General features: G+C 38.0%; 1 protein-coding gene across 2 annotated transcripts in view; it reads left to right on the forward strand.

The window, feature by feature from the left end:
• Nucleotides 1-921, forward strand: part of gdf11 (growth differentiation factor 11) — a 143,311-nt gene extending 142,390 nt beyond the window's left edge. Inside the window, 1 exon segment of one of the 2 annotated variants that reach the window (NM_212975.1) lies at nt 260-921. In NM_212975.1, the coding sequence (NP_998140.1) occupies nt 260-640 (381 nt within the window). In that variant the 3' untranslated portion in view covers nt 641-921. 2 annotated transcript variants of the gene reach the window in all.
• Nucleotides 922-17,130: the final 16,209 nt, after the last annotated feature.

The following is a 17,130-nucleotide window of genomic DNA, read 5'->3' on the forward strand; positions in this document are numbered from 1 at the left end:
TCCAAAGTCATGCAGTATAAATAAAATAAATAAACTAAAATTGGCTGTTTTGTGTGTGTGTGTGTGTGTGTGTGTGTGTGTGTGTGTGTGTGTGTGTGTGTGTGTGTGTGTGAATGGTGTTTGCCCTTTTACTATTTATTTATTTATTTATTTATGTTTGTTTATTTAATTATTTATCTGTTTGTTGATTTGTTTATGTATTGATTGTCTCAGCAACTTGACCTATTTTTGTATGTCTTCTTTCTCACTTAATCTCTAGCAGCCGTTCCTGGAGGTCAAGATTCTTGAAACAACCAAGCGCTCACGGAGGAATCTGGGTCTTGACTGTGATGAGCACTCCACAGAATCTCGCTGTTGTCGCTATCCACTTACAGTGGACTTTGAAGCTTTTGGCTGGGACTGGATCATTGCACCTAAACGTTACAAGGCAAACTATTGCTCAGGGCAGTGTGAGTACATGTTTATGCAAAAGTACCCACATACCCATCTGGTGCAGCATGCAAATCCTAGAGGGTCTGCAGGGCCATGCTGCACCCCAACAAAGATGTCACCGATAAACATGCTTTACTTCAATGACAAACAGCAAATAATCCATGGCAAAATCCCAGGAATGGTGGTGGACCGTTGTGGCTGTTCATAGAGTTTTGCATTTTGGTAGAGATAAATAAGCTAAGTAATGGAGGGGGGAGAGTGTCAGGGCTTAATTCAAGAATGCAAGTCTCTACATTTTCCTTATATTGTTTCTTAAATTCCTTTGAATGAATTTGCTGTACAGAAAGAAAAAAAAATGTGTAGCTTTTTTTAATAATCACAGTAAAAAGTCTTTACATCAAAGACAAAAGCTAATTTCTCTTTATTATTTAAATTTATATTATATCTACCAACAATGTTTTTTATTGTGTTGGGTCACTCTCAAAAAAATGCATAAGTCCAAAATCCGAAATGACCAATATCCAAAATTAATATATTCCTAAAACTTTGTGCAGTATTTCACATTCAGAGAGAATAGAACAGTTACAATCTGTTAATTACAAAGAATGATATATGTAATGCAGGACAAAGCATGTATGATCTTTTTAGTATTGTATTATATTTTAGGAAAGTACAATATTCTTATTTCACACAGACACACACACACACACACACTCACACACACACACACACACACAAACACACACACACACACACACACACACACACACACACACACACAATTCTCTCATTTGTGTTAGACTTTGACATTAGTCCAAAGTGCTTAAGTCAACACCCTAAAACTTAATCTAGGTTATCAAAATAACCTTTAATTTTAGTTCAATGCAAATGTTCAATGCAATTGACAAAATCATGGTAGGAGACACATTGACCCCTCCCCTTCCAATAATGCTTCTACCACTATGACATCCGCATTAAAATAGCTTTTCTTTGAATTTTTTTTAATCAATATACCAATATATTTTTTCGTTTTTTTTTTTTTTTTACATTTTAATTTAATTTAATATATTGTTATATTTTCATTGTGCTGTGTAGCTCTGACCTAATATAGGCACACTTTCATGATCTTGTAAAAAGAAATAAGAAAAGAAAAATAAAAAGATGATTTTTTTCTTACTTTTAAGGAGAAAAGTAACATATTTAGACACAGAAGCTTAAGATGTAGCTCCTATTACTGTGAGTGTGTGTTTCAGAATGTACAATAACAAAAAAAGCATGCATACATGCATACATACATACATACATACATACATACATACATACATACATTACACACATCTTCCTGTAACTCTGCCTTGAAATTCTGGTATCAATAAAAAAGCATCAATGTAAGATAAAATAATACATGCTTGTGAATTTCGATTTTCTCCTCAGTCAATTACTTTGAGTTTATGTTGAGTTGACTGACAAGAGGATTCGCTTAGAAGGACCAATCACTCTGATTTGTTTAAAAACAGACCTATGGAATGCATATGAAATTGGTGAGTGCAGCTCTCACAGGGGTAGAAACTCCCCAAAAAGGAGTATAAAGGCTGCCTTGACAGGAAGCTCATTAGACTGCCGCTTCAGAACCAATACGTCCCTTGATGGGCTAGCAACTTCAAGTTCAGCTGCAAGCTGGATTCCAGTGCGAGAACAATGCATTCAGCGGCAGTCGAGCTGGGCTTCTCTCCTGTGTCTGGGCACTCACTGGAATTCCTCTGCAAACTCCTCTGGACGTTTGCCACAAAATGAGCTTTCCTTTCACTGGTGACTGATCTGATTGCTTAGTTACACATCTGGCTTCAGCATGCGACGCAGTGTTTGAGGAGATCATGCTCACACTGTGTGGGCATGACTGTGGTTGTGCTTAATTGCGGCTTGTGCTGTTTTAGTGCGAGCACCCTCTGTTTTTCCCTGCACTGCAGCGAACACTTAAGTCAGTATAACGCCCCATTCACACAGAGCGTCAGCATCAATGCTTTCTATTCAATTTGAATGGGTGAACCCAATCATTGCCAAACTGAATTGTGAGTATGTCGGTGCTGCTGCGGCATTGCTTGCTGCAGAAATTGGGTATTTCTCAACTTTTCAAGCACCATCGGGAGCGTCAGCCAATCAAATCACTTTATGCAAATACCACAGCTAAAACTGTAGCCGATTGCAGACTGATTTCATTGACTGATGCTGCTATGACGATTGCGTCAGCCCCACCTTTAGACACGGCCTCTGTCAAGTGCTGACGCTGAAGCCCAATGTAAATGCAAAGTGAGAGTATCAGTGGGATGAAGTCGCTGGGTAATCCCTGTGGCTCTCCTGTTCCTTATCAACACAAATCATCTAGGCTTTAGAAGAGTGTGCAGTACGTCCTTTGGGGTGGTTGCACGTTTGTTTAATGCATTCGGCAAACAGATGTCCATCATGGCATCAGAGGGTAAATTGTCATTAACCGAAGAAAGCATGGGAGGGGGGGGGGGTGCTCCATTTGAGGTGCTCGCAGCCCTAGCTTGATTTGGTTATAAGGGCTGTGCTCTTCAAGAAAAATGGGTGGAATCTGAATCTATGTCTAACTGACATGGTGGGGACTCCCCTGGCTCACTGTCCCATTCTTTTCAGAGGAACAGAAAGAGCTTCAGGTTTCAATGCCATTTTTCCAGGTTTGTTCCTGTTGCATGCCACAGATCGCTCCCCATCTGCTTCTATGGATCCAGACGTGGCCCTGGTTTACCACTGGCCCCAAGTCTACCCCAGTGAGCCCTTTCGCACAGACACTGTGCAAGATCAAGGAGGATGAGGAGCAGATTTTTGTATTTGTGCCTCTTCGGCCCGCCTGAACCTAGGTTCCAAACTCACACTCCTTATTAAAGCCCCTCCCTGACACTCCCACTGAGACTTTCCTCTTGGTGTTGTGGCACCATCTGCCATCCGCGTCTAGGTGTCTGGCCACCGCTTGCGGAGTCTAATCATTGTTTGGTGCATTTCTGTAGCATGAGGTCCCCTGAACTTGCCCAATGAGTGTCATGTCTTCTTTTCTTCAGGTTAAGCTGGAGGGCAGGCTGTTGCAGTGCTGTAAAGACATTCATTTGATCTGCTCTGGTCAGCTGACCATGCTGGCATTGTTCAAAAGGGTCAGGAATAAGAAAGTATTTTTGGTCAACGAATCATGCCTGCAATTTAGACTGGCTAATTCTCACATTATCCTAAGATCCTGGCTTGGCTTTATGTGCCCAAGGTTTTTACTACTCTTCTAAGGAACCAAGTAGGGAACCTGCAAGCCCTAGGTAGATTAATAATTTATATTCATATTCATCACAGATTTACCTTTGTTAAAAACAAAAGCACTATAATGTTGGTTTAAAGATGGGCCTTCTAAGTAATATATGTATATATCACATAACAAAATATTTAAAGAATGGTGATATGATGGGGCTGAAGGGTATAAAACATTAATTTGGGCACTCTACTAACCAACAAAAAATGCACTATGTGAAGAAATTGGCATGAGGAATAATGTTTTTATTTGTATTAGAATTTTCCAAACTCTAATACTGATTAAAAATGATTCTAAATGGGATCTCTCCGTAAACCCTACGGACTGTGGAGACATCCATTTGATCCGCTCGAGTCAGCTGACTGCGTTGACATCATTCAAGAGAGTCAGGGACAGGGAAGTATTTTCAATCAATGAATCATGGCTGGAATTTGGATCAGCTAACTGTCATGGTTTCATGAGATCCTGACCCGGCTTGGTCTGTTTCAGAGGTCAGCAGCAGAGAAGTGCCGTATCTAAACAGGGGTTGACCCACTAGATAGTGAATGCCATCGTGCTTGCATACCATACTCAAAGCGAGCTGTGTCTCCCAAGGATGAGAGCACACTCTACTAAAGGCTTTGGCCTCCTCCCGGGCGTTACCACTTGGTGCCTCTCTTACAGAACTGCGGGTAACACCAGTCATTCACGAGAAAGCTAAGCTTGGAGTCAAAAATGCTTGCTGCGCCATGCTCCCTAACCCAGAGCTACGAGTAAATTATACTGCTTTGCAAGCTTGAGTTCCCCGATGGTGATTCCTAGAGAGTTCAACTCAACATAAATGACTCAGTATGTTATAAACCTTTATAAACTCAACTATAATATTTATAAGCTCAACATAAACATTACATACATAATGAGGGTTACAAATGACGTTTTTAGTTTTACTGAATATAGAATAATATAGGCCTTTATGTTGATATAGGCATTTACATAATTAAAAATTACATATGGCACTGTGGATTACTGCAGTATTAGTTTATCAATGTCTGCAATTTAGAGAAAATAAGAAAAAGTAATTGCATTTAGCATTTTTGTTTTTAATTAAATACCATTTCTGCCCCTTACCAACCTATAATGGTACATTAAACATTGGGAGTGCTGAAAAAGCAAAGGATGGAGAGGGAAAAAGGTAGAATAGATTTTTTTTTCTATTCATCATAGATGTACCTTTGTTGAAAACAAAAGCACTATAATGTTGGATTAAAGAGGAGCCTTATCACACTAAATCTAAGTATCTAATATATGTATATATCAAAAAAGAAAGTATTTAAAGAATGGATATGTGATGGGGCTGATGGATTTAAAACATTATTTTGGGCACTCTACTAACCAACAAAAAAAAAGGAAAAAATGCACTATGTGAAGAAAATAGCAAGAGGAATGTTGTTTCCATTTGTATTTGACTTTTGTATTTAACTGAAAAATCTCTAAGGTGTCTATAGCCCATTCACCATACATTATGTTTTATCTTTTCATTCAGTTGAAGCAGAAACCTGTAAAATGACCACTATGGTTTGACAAATGTCCACAATTACATACCTGACCCCAGACTGGAGTTTAAAAAATAATCTGTTTTGTAATTCTATAAAATGTACAAACATAACTCTAAAAAGTTGTTTGTGGCCGATTATGGCTGGAATAAAAATTGTCATGCGAATGAGAATACAGGTCCCAAAAATAAACAAGGACTTTTGTATTAACTAGCAATGGACTACTAGGTTGAGAGTAGGAGCAAGATTTATAAACAAAATCAATTATTCCTTCTAAAAACTACATCTCAGAAAAAATGAAAAAGCTACCTCATCAAATCAGTTTAAAGCTTTGCTAGGAAATTTTAATTTTATATATCAGCAGAGCCAAAATCATCTATATTTATACTCAAAATAAAAATGCATTTATTGCACCATAAAACTTTACTCTTGCCATTTCAGTTCTATCAATGTTGTTTAGAACTTTAAGAATACTCTGTCAGTAGAACATTATTATTTCAACAATTTATACATCTTATAATATGCCACAGGGTCTATATGCTAGAGTTCTTTAAGGACACAAATAATAAAATGTATGGTGTGGAGATTACAATCCAGCACCTTGTTGTTTTACATTTGAAATTTCTGTATAATATAATGTTCTCATTGTTTTTTTGTTATATAATGTGTGGAGAAAAAATATAGTGATCTGTAAATGTAAAAATAAAAAATGAAATGACTTTTTTTTTTTTGCATTGCATAGTGTTGACAGACTTTCTACTTTCAAGATTTACCAACTTTTTTCAGTCATGTTGAGCAACTCTATATTGTGTAGAGCATTTAATTATAAAGTAGTTTGGTTTCATGCAAAGAAGACAACATGTTCATCATTATTTCTGTCATTTTTGTACAATAAATACTTTATTTAGTTTACAAAATGTCCCCCCTCTTCTTTATATACAATAGAATTACTTATAATGCTTCTGACAAGCCAGGAATCGACATCCTGTGGATTATGTTAACTAACAGAAGGAACACTTAAAAGTAAAACTACTGGGCCTTTCATTTAAAGTACATTTCCACATTGCATTGGTAAAATTGCTGTTTATTTATATACAAATTTAAACATATAATCATGTTATATTCAAAAGCAGTGTGTTTTTATGGTTGATAAAATGACAATGACAAAATGTAACATTATTTTACCATATTTTGTCACACTAAAGTAAAAATTAATTAAATAAATAAAACAATACTAAAAACAGTATTTCATAAACAGAAAACTTTAGCCATCACATGTGGATTGTCATGTCTTTTTAGTGTGACAAACAGTGAGTGCAACTTTGTCTTGCTCTATTTACACAAAAATCAATGTCTGCAATATGGAGGATATACAGTCTGTAGACCTCTGGTACATGATTGTCTCGAGGCACTAGGCTGGGGAAGGTTACTGAAAAATTTCTGCTGCTCCAAAAGTTCTAATGAGCACAGTGGCCTCCATCATCCGTAAGTGGAAGATGTATGCAACCACCAGGACTCTTCTAAGAGCTGACCGGCCATCTAAGCTGAGTGATCGGGGAAAAAGGGCCTTAGTCATTGAGGTGATCAATAAACCCGATGGTCATGCTGTCTGAGCTCCAGCGTTCTTCTGTGGAGAGAGAAGAATCTTACAGAAGGACAATCATCTGCAGCAATCCACCAATCAGGCCTGTATGGTTGAGTGGCCAGATGGATCCCACTCCCCGCCTGGAATTTGCCAAAAGGCATCTGAAGAACTCTCAGACCATATGTAACATAATTCTCTGGTCTAATGAGACGAGTGAATGCTAATTGAAGTGAATGCCAGGCATTACGTTTGGAGAAAACCAGCCACCGCTCATCACCAGGCTAATATTATCCCTAGTGTGAAGCATGGGGGTGGCAGCTTCAAGTTGTGGAGATGTTTTTCAGCAGCAGGAACTGGAAGACTGGTCAGGATGGAGGGAAAGATTAATGCAGCATTGTACAGAAACATGCTGAATGAAAACCTGCTTCAGAGTGCTCTGACCTCAGACTGGGGCAATGGTTCATCTTTCAGCAGGACAATGACCCAAAGCACACTGCCAAAAAAGCAATGAAGTGGCTTCACAACAATTCGGTGAATGTCCTTGAGTGACCCAGCCAGAGCCCAGACATAAATTCTATTGAATATCCCTGGAAAGATTTGAAAATGGCAGTAATGCAAAGAGGAATGGGCAAAAATCTCCATAGAGAGGTGTGCCAAGCTCATGGCATCATATTCAAAAAGACTTGAGGCTGTACTTGCTGCCAAAGGTGCATCAACAAAGGCTGTGAAAACTTGGGATTTAGTATGGCATTGAATATGTGTATAGCAATAGTATTTAGCAATAGTATTTAGTCGTGCCGGTATAGATCTGCTAAACTTCTGCTGTTTTGATTAATATGGCAGAGCAAGTACCAAGACCAGTATATACACAGACATGCCATCTGAGAATATAACATGCTGCTGCAAACATAATATACATGTAACCCCCCAAAACAAGCAGAGAACTTGAAGACAAACAAACCAATTGTACACTGTTAAAAATTGTCCCGTTAAATAACAGTAAAATACTGGCAGCTGCAGTTGCCAGCAATGTACTGTTATTTTACAGTATGTTGCTGTAAAAATACATGGACTACATTGATTTACACAATACTCAAGTGAACTCATTTTGCTCACTGAAAGCAACTGCCTCAACTTGGTCAACTGCTGAATGAGTTTATGAAGTAATGTGCTATATATGCTTAGAAGCATACTTATAATGATAACTTATTTTAGTTAATTAGAAAAGTTCGGTTTAACTCTAATGTCTTATTTTTCACAACAGCACACATACATGTAAATCTGGAATCACCAGAGAGATTCTGACTGCATCAGCAACTAAACAGCCGCTATCTTTAAATAGAGAAACATGCAGAATAACATCAGCAGTTCATTGTTCATCTTTAACTCATTCACTGGCTCTACTCTCCTCCACAACGGTGACAGACAGAAGAAATTAGCTTCAGGTTTTACAGTAAAATACTGTTTTTTCCTTGATTTAACAGTAATCTACTGGCAGCTGTGGTTGCCAGCAATATACTGTTTTTTAACAGTCTACTTCCGTTGTGTAAATTAACAGTATATTACTGTTAAAATACATTTTTACACTGTGTTTTTACCTCTCACACCTTTAACCCTTTAAACCCCAGAGCATATACTTCAGTTTTAATTGAAGTGTCCACACTACTGAGTGTTCAAGAAACATGTAGCAAAGCTGAAGTAAATTCATTAATTAACTGACTAATTAAATGATAATTGAGGATTAACAATGAACAAATGAAGAAATACTGAAGGGAAAAAACAAGAACAGAACATACAAAACTTTAGTCACAGCTTTATAATGAAATAACCTGAAGAACAACAAATGATTAAATCATTTAAATGATCAGCGGATGATTAAACAACTCTACAAACATCATCACCAGCTACACTTATTACTTAATACATGTATTTTTGTATAACATCTACTAAAGTTCTTCTTGAGAGAAAGGTTAACGTTTTACGTCACCATCATGGAGAACAGAGTTTGCTTTAGTTGGGCTCTTAGCCCTGCCATTTTTAACATTTATATATCTTGGCTGCTGCAATTGTTAAGAACTTTGTTTAAAAAGCTCTTTTGATGTGGCAAGCCAGCCAAAAACCTAAATCTGAAAAAATAAGATCTGGTGATGTTCAAGTTGCTATTAAATGGCAGAGTTTGTTCTCATTTAGTATAATAAAATTTACTGCTCCTGTTCAATGTTAAATCTATTGTTTTACATTATATGTGTGTATATATATATATATATATATGGCAATGATTTCTGGAAGTTTTTAAGAATATCTTGGACAATAACACTGCTCTATGGTATAAATCGCACTCAAAGAGACATCAATAATCAGCACATGAACCTCAATAATGGTGACAACAAATTTAACAAAATTTAACAAAATTAACAGTTTAACTCACAAAACAGGCAACTGAAAGTCGAAACATAAACAAAAGCAGAATCAAACACAAATAAAGAAAACCGTTATACAACATTTATTTATACCGCAATGCATGCTGGGATATTTGTACAGTGCCACTCCCAGCATGCATTGCAGCATGAAACATTTGAGATGTTACCATTGTTGAGATACAAGGTCAGATTCATGAGGTCTGAGTGTGTATATGTCATAGCTGAACTGTTTTTGTATATTATTTCTTAACTGTTAAGTAATTATGGAGGTATGTTTTCTGTTTCCACTTCTCATTAATTAAATACCTGCAACTAAGCATAAAATCTATTGCATGAGGCCCTTCATCCAGATTTATACCAAAACATTTATCAGAAATAATTTCAGATAAAGAGATTTCTCTATTTATTGACTTCCCAACTTTAGTGCTATGGTACAAACGTTTTGTAAATGCTGTATTACAGCAGTTGCAAAGTCTTCTTAAATGAGTTCAAGGGTGAAGAGCCCAACTAAACCAGCCCCTCACTCCATTACGGTGACACAAAAAACACCTTAATTTCTGTTGGATCTCAATGTGAATTGTATGGACGTCAAATCAAGCAGTAATAAGTGTGTCTGCTGTTGTTTGTGGAGTTGTTTAATGATCCTCTGCTGAGACTGAAGCTGTTTTATTTTATTTGATTTTATTTAATGTTGTAACTCAAGTCACTGTTTGTGTTTCTTGTTTATTTTCTTCAGTAATTGTGATTATTAACAGGTGCAGGTGTTCATCAGTGTCTGAATTCACTCATTAGTGTTCATTAAAACTGTCAGGTGAACTATATTAGTTAACTAGTGTATGAAATAGTGAACAAGGACACAAAGCGTGATTTCAAACACAGACTTCAAAACATCGAATCTGAACTCTGTTAGCTCACAGTTTTCTGCAGTTGGTTACTTTCTCGAAAACAAAAATGTTACCCAGAAAGCATTGTTTTTAACAGAATATTACTGTTTTAGTGAAAAAACATTATTTTACCGTAGAATCTGACCGTTTTTTAACAGCAATTTTTTACAGTGTAACTGATTGTGTATAAACAAACATGGCATAAGCAATATGCATAAACATGAGTAGAAAAGATTGCAAATGAGATGACAGCCTGCAAAACAACCAGATATATCGCCAAGTAGAGGTTTGAACCTACGCTGGTCTCACGGTTTGGTTCAGTTACGATTATCATGCCATCAATTCGGTTTAATTTGATATCTCGGTGCATCGACGATGCTTTACATACACAGTTTTATATTTCTTTGCAGCACAAAAATTCTGAAGGAGTAATAAAACAGGCCAATGAAATGCCAATGAGTTGTTGGCATCAATGTGCACAGCTGGCAGCATTTACAATCAGTATTGTATAAAGGTGCCTGCTGTGCATCACAGAGTCACCTTTTCTAATTGAAGAGCCTGAACAGTTGTCAGCTAAGGAGCAATTGCTGTCACTAAGGAACAACGAAATGCTGGCACACTTTGCTGACCAAAAATGTGACCAGCACAGCTGTCTATCTGGACAGAAATCTTAAAGATACTGAGTCAAGATGATCAAGCAGACCTCTCCAAAGAGAGATCTCCAAGTAGGTAAGAGAGAGGGACAGTATAATTAATTATCCAGTATCTCGCGCCTCTGGAAATGATAAGACAATGGTTACTCAGTATGCCGCCATCCCTGCGTCCTCAGAGCATGGATGGTCATAACGCCAACCTCTAAGGCGGAGGGGACAGCCTTAGCTCCAGCCAGCTGAATGAGGATAGCATCATACTGATCCGTCTTGTTCAGGAAGCTTCTCGGAGAGAAGTACTCCACACAGTGAATAGACTCCACAGGGGCGAATTCGCTCTTTTTTTGGTTGACCTGAAACCCTAACAGGTTGAGGTGCCGGAGCACCCTGTTCCTGTGCATAAGCAATTGATCTCGCGAAGGAGCTATAAAAAGTCAATCATCAATATAATTGATAGTGCGGATGCCCTCGTGCCAAAGGGGCATTAGGGCATCGTCAGCAAGCTTGATGAAAACCTGAGGAGACAAGGAGAGCCCAGAAGGGAGGACATTGTACTTCCATGCTTGATCCTCGCACGCAACTGCATAAACTGCCGGTGACATGGGAAAATGGAGACATGAACATACGTGTCCTTCAGGTCTATCGCTGCAGACCAATTCTGAGGATGAATGCACTGGGGGATGTGCTTCTGCATGAGAATTCTGAGCGGCTGCTTGTATGGCAGCAGGTCAAAATCCTCAGAACTAGGATTGGTCATAATCCATCGCTCTTTTAGGGTATGATGAAGCACAGACTAACAAGCCCATATCTCATCTCGGCTAGAAGGATCGGTTCAATTGCGCCCTTTGCCAGGCGGACAGCAATCTCCATGTGCAAGACAGGGGCGGACACATGGCTGACCCTGGTGTAATACACGTCCGTGAACTTAGGGGGACCATTTGGTGAACTGAATTAGGTGAAGCTAAGTCTGATTGTTCCAATAAGCCATCTACCAGGCTGGCAGAGCCCACGCGAGTGACATCATTGGTACAATCTCTGAGGCACCACCAGTAGGGCAGCACAGGATGGGAGAGCTCATCCCAGGAGGCGCGCATCCCAAGGATGAGTGTTAAATAAGAAGTTAATCTTAACTTCGTCCCAAGAGCCCGCAGGGCTGCTAGGAGTGTGAAAAAAGGTAGCCTGTCCTCAGTCACTCTCAGAGCATGTGACAAAGAGCAGAAATCCTGCAAGCTGGAAGGCATAGCGTCCCATGCTGGCAGTGTTCAGGCTGTCACACCCAGAGAAAGAAGAAATTGCTCATAAATTTTTGATAGCCATACGGCCATAAGCTAATGATATGGGCTGGGCCACTGCTGGCCAAAAGTCTGCTCTATGCGAAATTTTAGTGTGGTGCCCCCACAGAGGAACAAAAACACACAAACAAATGTTTTCAAACATGTATTTATTATACATAAATATCCATTTAAACAATAAATTAAATTATACTTTAACATTTAACTGTTTACATTTTAAAATAATAGTTTGCATTAAAATACTGACATGTCTTCTGCAGAAGCATTCCCAATTTCAAACATTTACAAAAGGTAAGGAATAAACCCTTTCTGTACCTGTAGAGATGGACGGTCCTCAGTGCTTCTCCCGTCTGTACCTGTGTGATGGTGTCTCTGGAGCAGTGCTGGTTATGCCACCTCGTTTCCTGTGTGACAAATTCCAGCATTAAACCCCCTCTACAATACAGATGAAATTAGTCAGTTAAAGAAAAAAAACCTCATGACATCCCATTAAAACAAGCACTAGTCAAGCCCAATGTGTCTAAACTACAACCAACATGTGGATTTAATCTGCACTATAATCTGTGGTGACAAAAGCTGACCCCTGCTGTCAGTATAAATCAAAGGGCGTACTCACACAATGTACAGTTGCCTTCAACCAGGCCAAAGCACGATTGTCCTCCCTCCCGTCTCCCCCCATGGCTCGCACTCCCATTACATTCGGGCCTGATACAAGCAATAACAGCAACAATAAGTGTAGAAATAGACAAAACAATCAACAACTGCAAAAAATTATATAATATAAAATTAATTGTAACAATTTAATAACAATAAAATTATAAATAATAGATACAGTGGGATAATTGTGCAGTGCATGTGTATAGACAGTAGCCGGTGAGCAAACAGAATTGTAAAGTATTGCACAAGTTAATTATAATAATTGAGTTTGTGTAATTATCAGCAATATGGGAAAAAGGGGCAAACATGAAAAGGTATAGAATATGTCATGTCATAGTTTAAAGTACAATGTAAACAACAACACATAAGGCAGATTTGGTGCAGTTGTGGTAAAGTTTAAATGTTAGCTTAATAATTTACTTGAACAACCTAAAATATGTTTTTCAGATTCATGAACATAAGTTACCTGAAAGTGATGCATGCCATTCATCTTCTACCTTTGTCCTCTTCTCGGCTACAGACTGCTGTTGTCTTTTCCCGGGCACAGAGCTGCAACTTGCATCCATTATAATTATATGCTGCCGCAAAGATAAGTGGACTGTACCGAGCCAAAAAAAGCGTACTTTGTGTATAGGGAGCGGCGGTACTGGATATGGATGTCTGTGGCTCTCTGCCAAGGAAAGAGCAACACGTCTTTTTTCCAAGTGGCCCTTCTCAGGGTTGCTTTGCGGTCCGTGACGGACTTATTGGACCGGAGGTACGCAGATAACCTACACGCTTTGGACGGGCGCCGAGGCTAATTCCCAGAAAGGGAATTGACATGGGCCAGATTGGCGCTAGCACGCTCGACCTGGGGATTCATCTCGTACCCCCTGGCTGCTCCGTCATCGAGGAAGGTGAGGGCAGAGCACACGCAGACCGGGCAGAAAAAGGTGCCCTCAGCGATGCGTGAACTTGCTTGTGCACCTCCCGGAAGGGGACAGGAGACTTGGATGGCTTCCCTTCTTATCCTCCATGTCACATCCCTAATCGATCCGGGACAAGCCATATTCAGAACTTTGCGTGTATGAATTGTCATCGGAAATTGACTGCCCACCCTCCAATGCAGTGATGGATTAATGGATAAATGAATGGCTTTTATAAGCATGTTTTTTTTGTTTGTTTGTTTTTTTGCACAACATTTAAAAAGATATCAAGCCATAATGCTTGAGTGTGAGAGAAAAGCATAATGGTACCTTTTTACGCGCATAAAAAATTACAAGTGGCTACGGAACAAAATAATCCCTGGATTAACTGCGAATTCGCTTGAAATTATAGTAAAGCTGTGATCATTTGTGGATGAAGCATCGAATAGAGTCTGTTTGTATCTGAAACGCTCACTTTGGAAGGATTTGATTATTTCACAGCTAGTGGGATTGAAATTCGACTCTACATGAAAGATGAGCAGAGCTGCCAAGATTTTATGGTGAGATTGCATCGTTCGACTGAGTTATTTCCCAGGACAGACATCTGTTACCATAGAGACAGTTTTGTTCCAGAGTGGACTTTAGGATTGGAAAAAAACAGACTACAACAGACACAGACTTAGAAGTTTCTTTACCAACAGAAAATATGTACATATCTGGTAACGTTAAAATTTTGGAAGTGATTTTTTATGATTATTTTTGAGGACTTATAACAGTGGGACAGATGACGTTTGATTTTCAGAGACTCAGATTACTTCATATGCTTCTTCACTGCCATTGTTACATTTGTTTTATGTGAATTTTTTCTTTGTTGTTGTCTTTTTTGTTTCTTTTTTTCCCAGAAAAACAAAGCTTTTAGGATAGTGATTAACCACCACATTTTACTTATTTTTGTTTTATATTCACTTATTGTTCAATATTTACTGTTGTGGAGACATTGTAGGTTGGACAGATGGAAAAGAGCAGGGACTTTGCAGAAAAGCTAGTTCATGCTTTTATGACTTCTATGATGAATTACTGTAATGCTCTGTTTGCTGTTTGCCCAGCATGCTCTATTGATAAGCTTCAGTAAGTGCAAAATGTAACTGTCAGAGTTCTCAACAGGTCGAGAAAATATGATCATATTACCCCAATTTTACCCTTCTCACACTGGCTGCATGTTAAGTTCTGTATTGAATATAAAATATTGCTTCTTACCTATAAAGCTTTAAATAAACTAACTCCTGTTTATTTAACCAACCTTCTGTGTCACTACAATCCAACCCGTTCTTTAAGATCTCAAATCTCAGGGCTTCTGGTAGTACCTAGAATAGCAAAGTCAAGTAAAAGAGGTCAAGACTTCTCATTTATGGCTCCTAAATTCTGGAGTAGTCCTACTTATAATGTCTGAGGCTCAGACACACTCTCTTAGTTCAAAATTAGATTAAAGATCTATCTTTTTAGTAAAGCATACACACAATGCTTCACACAACAATAGGATGCATGAGTGTGCTCCAAGCAGGTGACTGGGCTTGACAACCACCTGTAGGACACACTCCTACTGTCTTAATGCACCAAACATTTTGTTAGAAATACTCATACGCTTTACATGTTTGTTTATTTAACTACTATTTTCATTTATAGCACTTCATATTTGCATCTCGTTTAAATACACTATGAACAGCAGCTACGCTAATTATTTGCTTTATTCTCTATTTCTACTGGGGATACTTATCCATAGGCCCCCAGAGACTATGCAGCACCATTGATGTGATACAAGACCTGTGAAGAATTGATGCCCAGGTATCCATAAACCTGGACTATGCTATATCCTGAGCTGATGCTGTGATGGTCATGGAGGAGGGGAGTGCATGAGACTGATTCCCGAAAGACCGCAGACAAGTCCCGCACTGATCCTGTCGACCAGCCTAATCACCCATTGACCTACTCACAGTTGCAGTTCTCCACGATGGACATCCAGCATTCTCCAGCCACCGGCACTTAGACTGCAGCTCTTTACAGGAAGTTTGGCAAGATGAAAAATGGTCATGCCCAACAGAGCATGGTTTCTCTTGAGGTTTTTTCCTTCACTTCGTCAGTAAGTAAAGTTTTTTACTCACCACTGTAGCCATAGGCTTGATTGGTTTGGGACTTGTGTAGCTGCGCATCGATCGATTTGCTCTTCATTTTTTGAACTTTCAGCATTGAAAGTTAAACCACACTGAACTGAACTAAACTGAACTTCAACTTTGAAATCTGGACTTGCGACTAGAACTTCTATGTTAAGCTGCTTTGATCTTACAATCTACACTGTAAAAACCGCTATATAAATAAACATATTTATATAAATATGAATATTTTCAATACATTTTTTGTACAATAAGTACAAAATTAGTGTGTGAAAATAGAGCACTTTTAATATATTATTGAAAGTGTACTAAGTATACTTAATAATGTGTATTTTAGTGCACTTTTTATTCACCTGGGTGGTCCAACTGAGATTAAAGTTAAACTGCAATCTGTCATCCAATACTGCAAAGAAAGAGAAACCTACTTTGGGTTTACAACTGACACAATTTTTAAGACAGAAATGTATTGATTAACATTTTATAACAACTAAAGACATGTTAACACCAAGCATGATAACAATAAAAAACGTTAATGTATGCTAATTGTATAACGTCCCATACACACATTTCAAGTAATCGTGCAGTGATTTTTCTTATTGTATTTTCTGAGAGATTTTACATTTTTATGTCTCTCCCAAAATGGTCTCTACAGAAACAGTAGAGTGTATATATACATTACAAATTACAAAAGCAATCCTTTATCTTACAATATTGCTGTCTCAGAATAATATGTTACATAACTCTTACATTACTTTTTAGTTACTTTCACCAAATAACTACAGAATTAGAACTTAACATTTTAAAATGACAAAACGTACTGCAGAGTATTTTACATCTACTGTATTAGAAAGTGATATGGTGTCGCAGAATGACTGTGACCTATCCAGGCTACTAACCATATACTGTAGTACAGGGATTCTCAACTGGTTTGGCCATGGGACCCACATTTTTACATGGTCATCAAGCCGCGACAGATAAGCAATATTTTATTGCTGTCATTTAACAAAATATATCAAATTATAGAAATATTACAAAGTAAAAATGACAAATATTGTAAACAGTGGTTAGGGTAAGAAAAGGTTCAGTTACCATGAACTGAACTGTTAATAAAACAATAACACTGATCCTGTTGAACAGAACAAACCAGCAAATTACAGTAAAATTATTAAAATAATCATAACTATTTTTACATCTTATATGACAGCAATTATAAACATCTGTTTCACTTAACAGTAATTTGGGAAGCTAATGGAATAACTGAGGATGTGCTTTACTCCTGATAAGAGTTTCAAAGT

This window comes from Danio rerio, chromosome 11, assembly GCF_049306965.1.
Source record: "Danio rerio strain Tuebingen ecotype United States chromosome 11, GRCz12tu, whole genome shotgun sequence".
Classification (NCBI taxonomy): domain Eukaryota; kingdom Metazoa; phylum Chordata; class Actinopteri; order Cypriniformes; family Danionidae; genus Danio; species Danio rerio.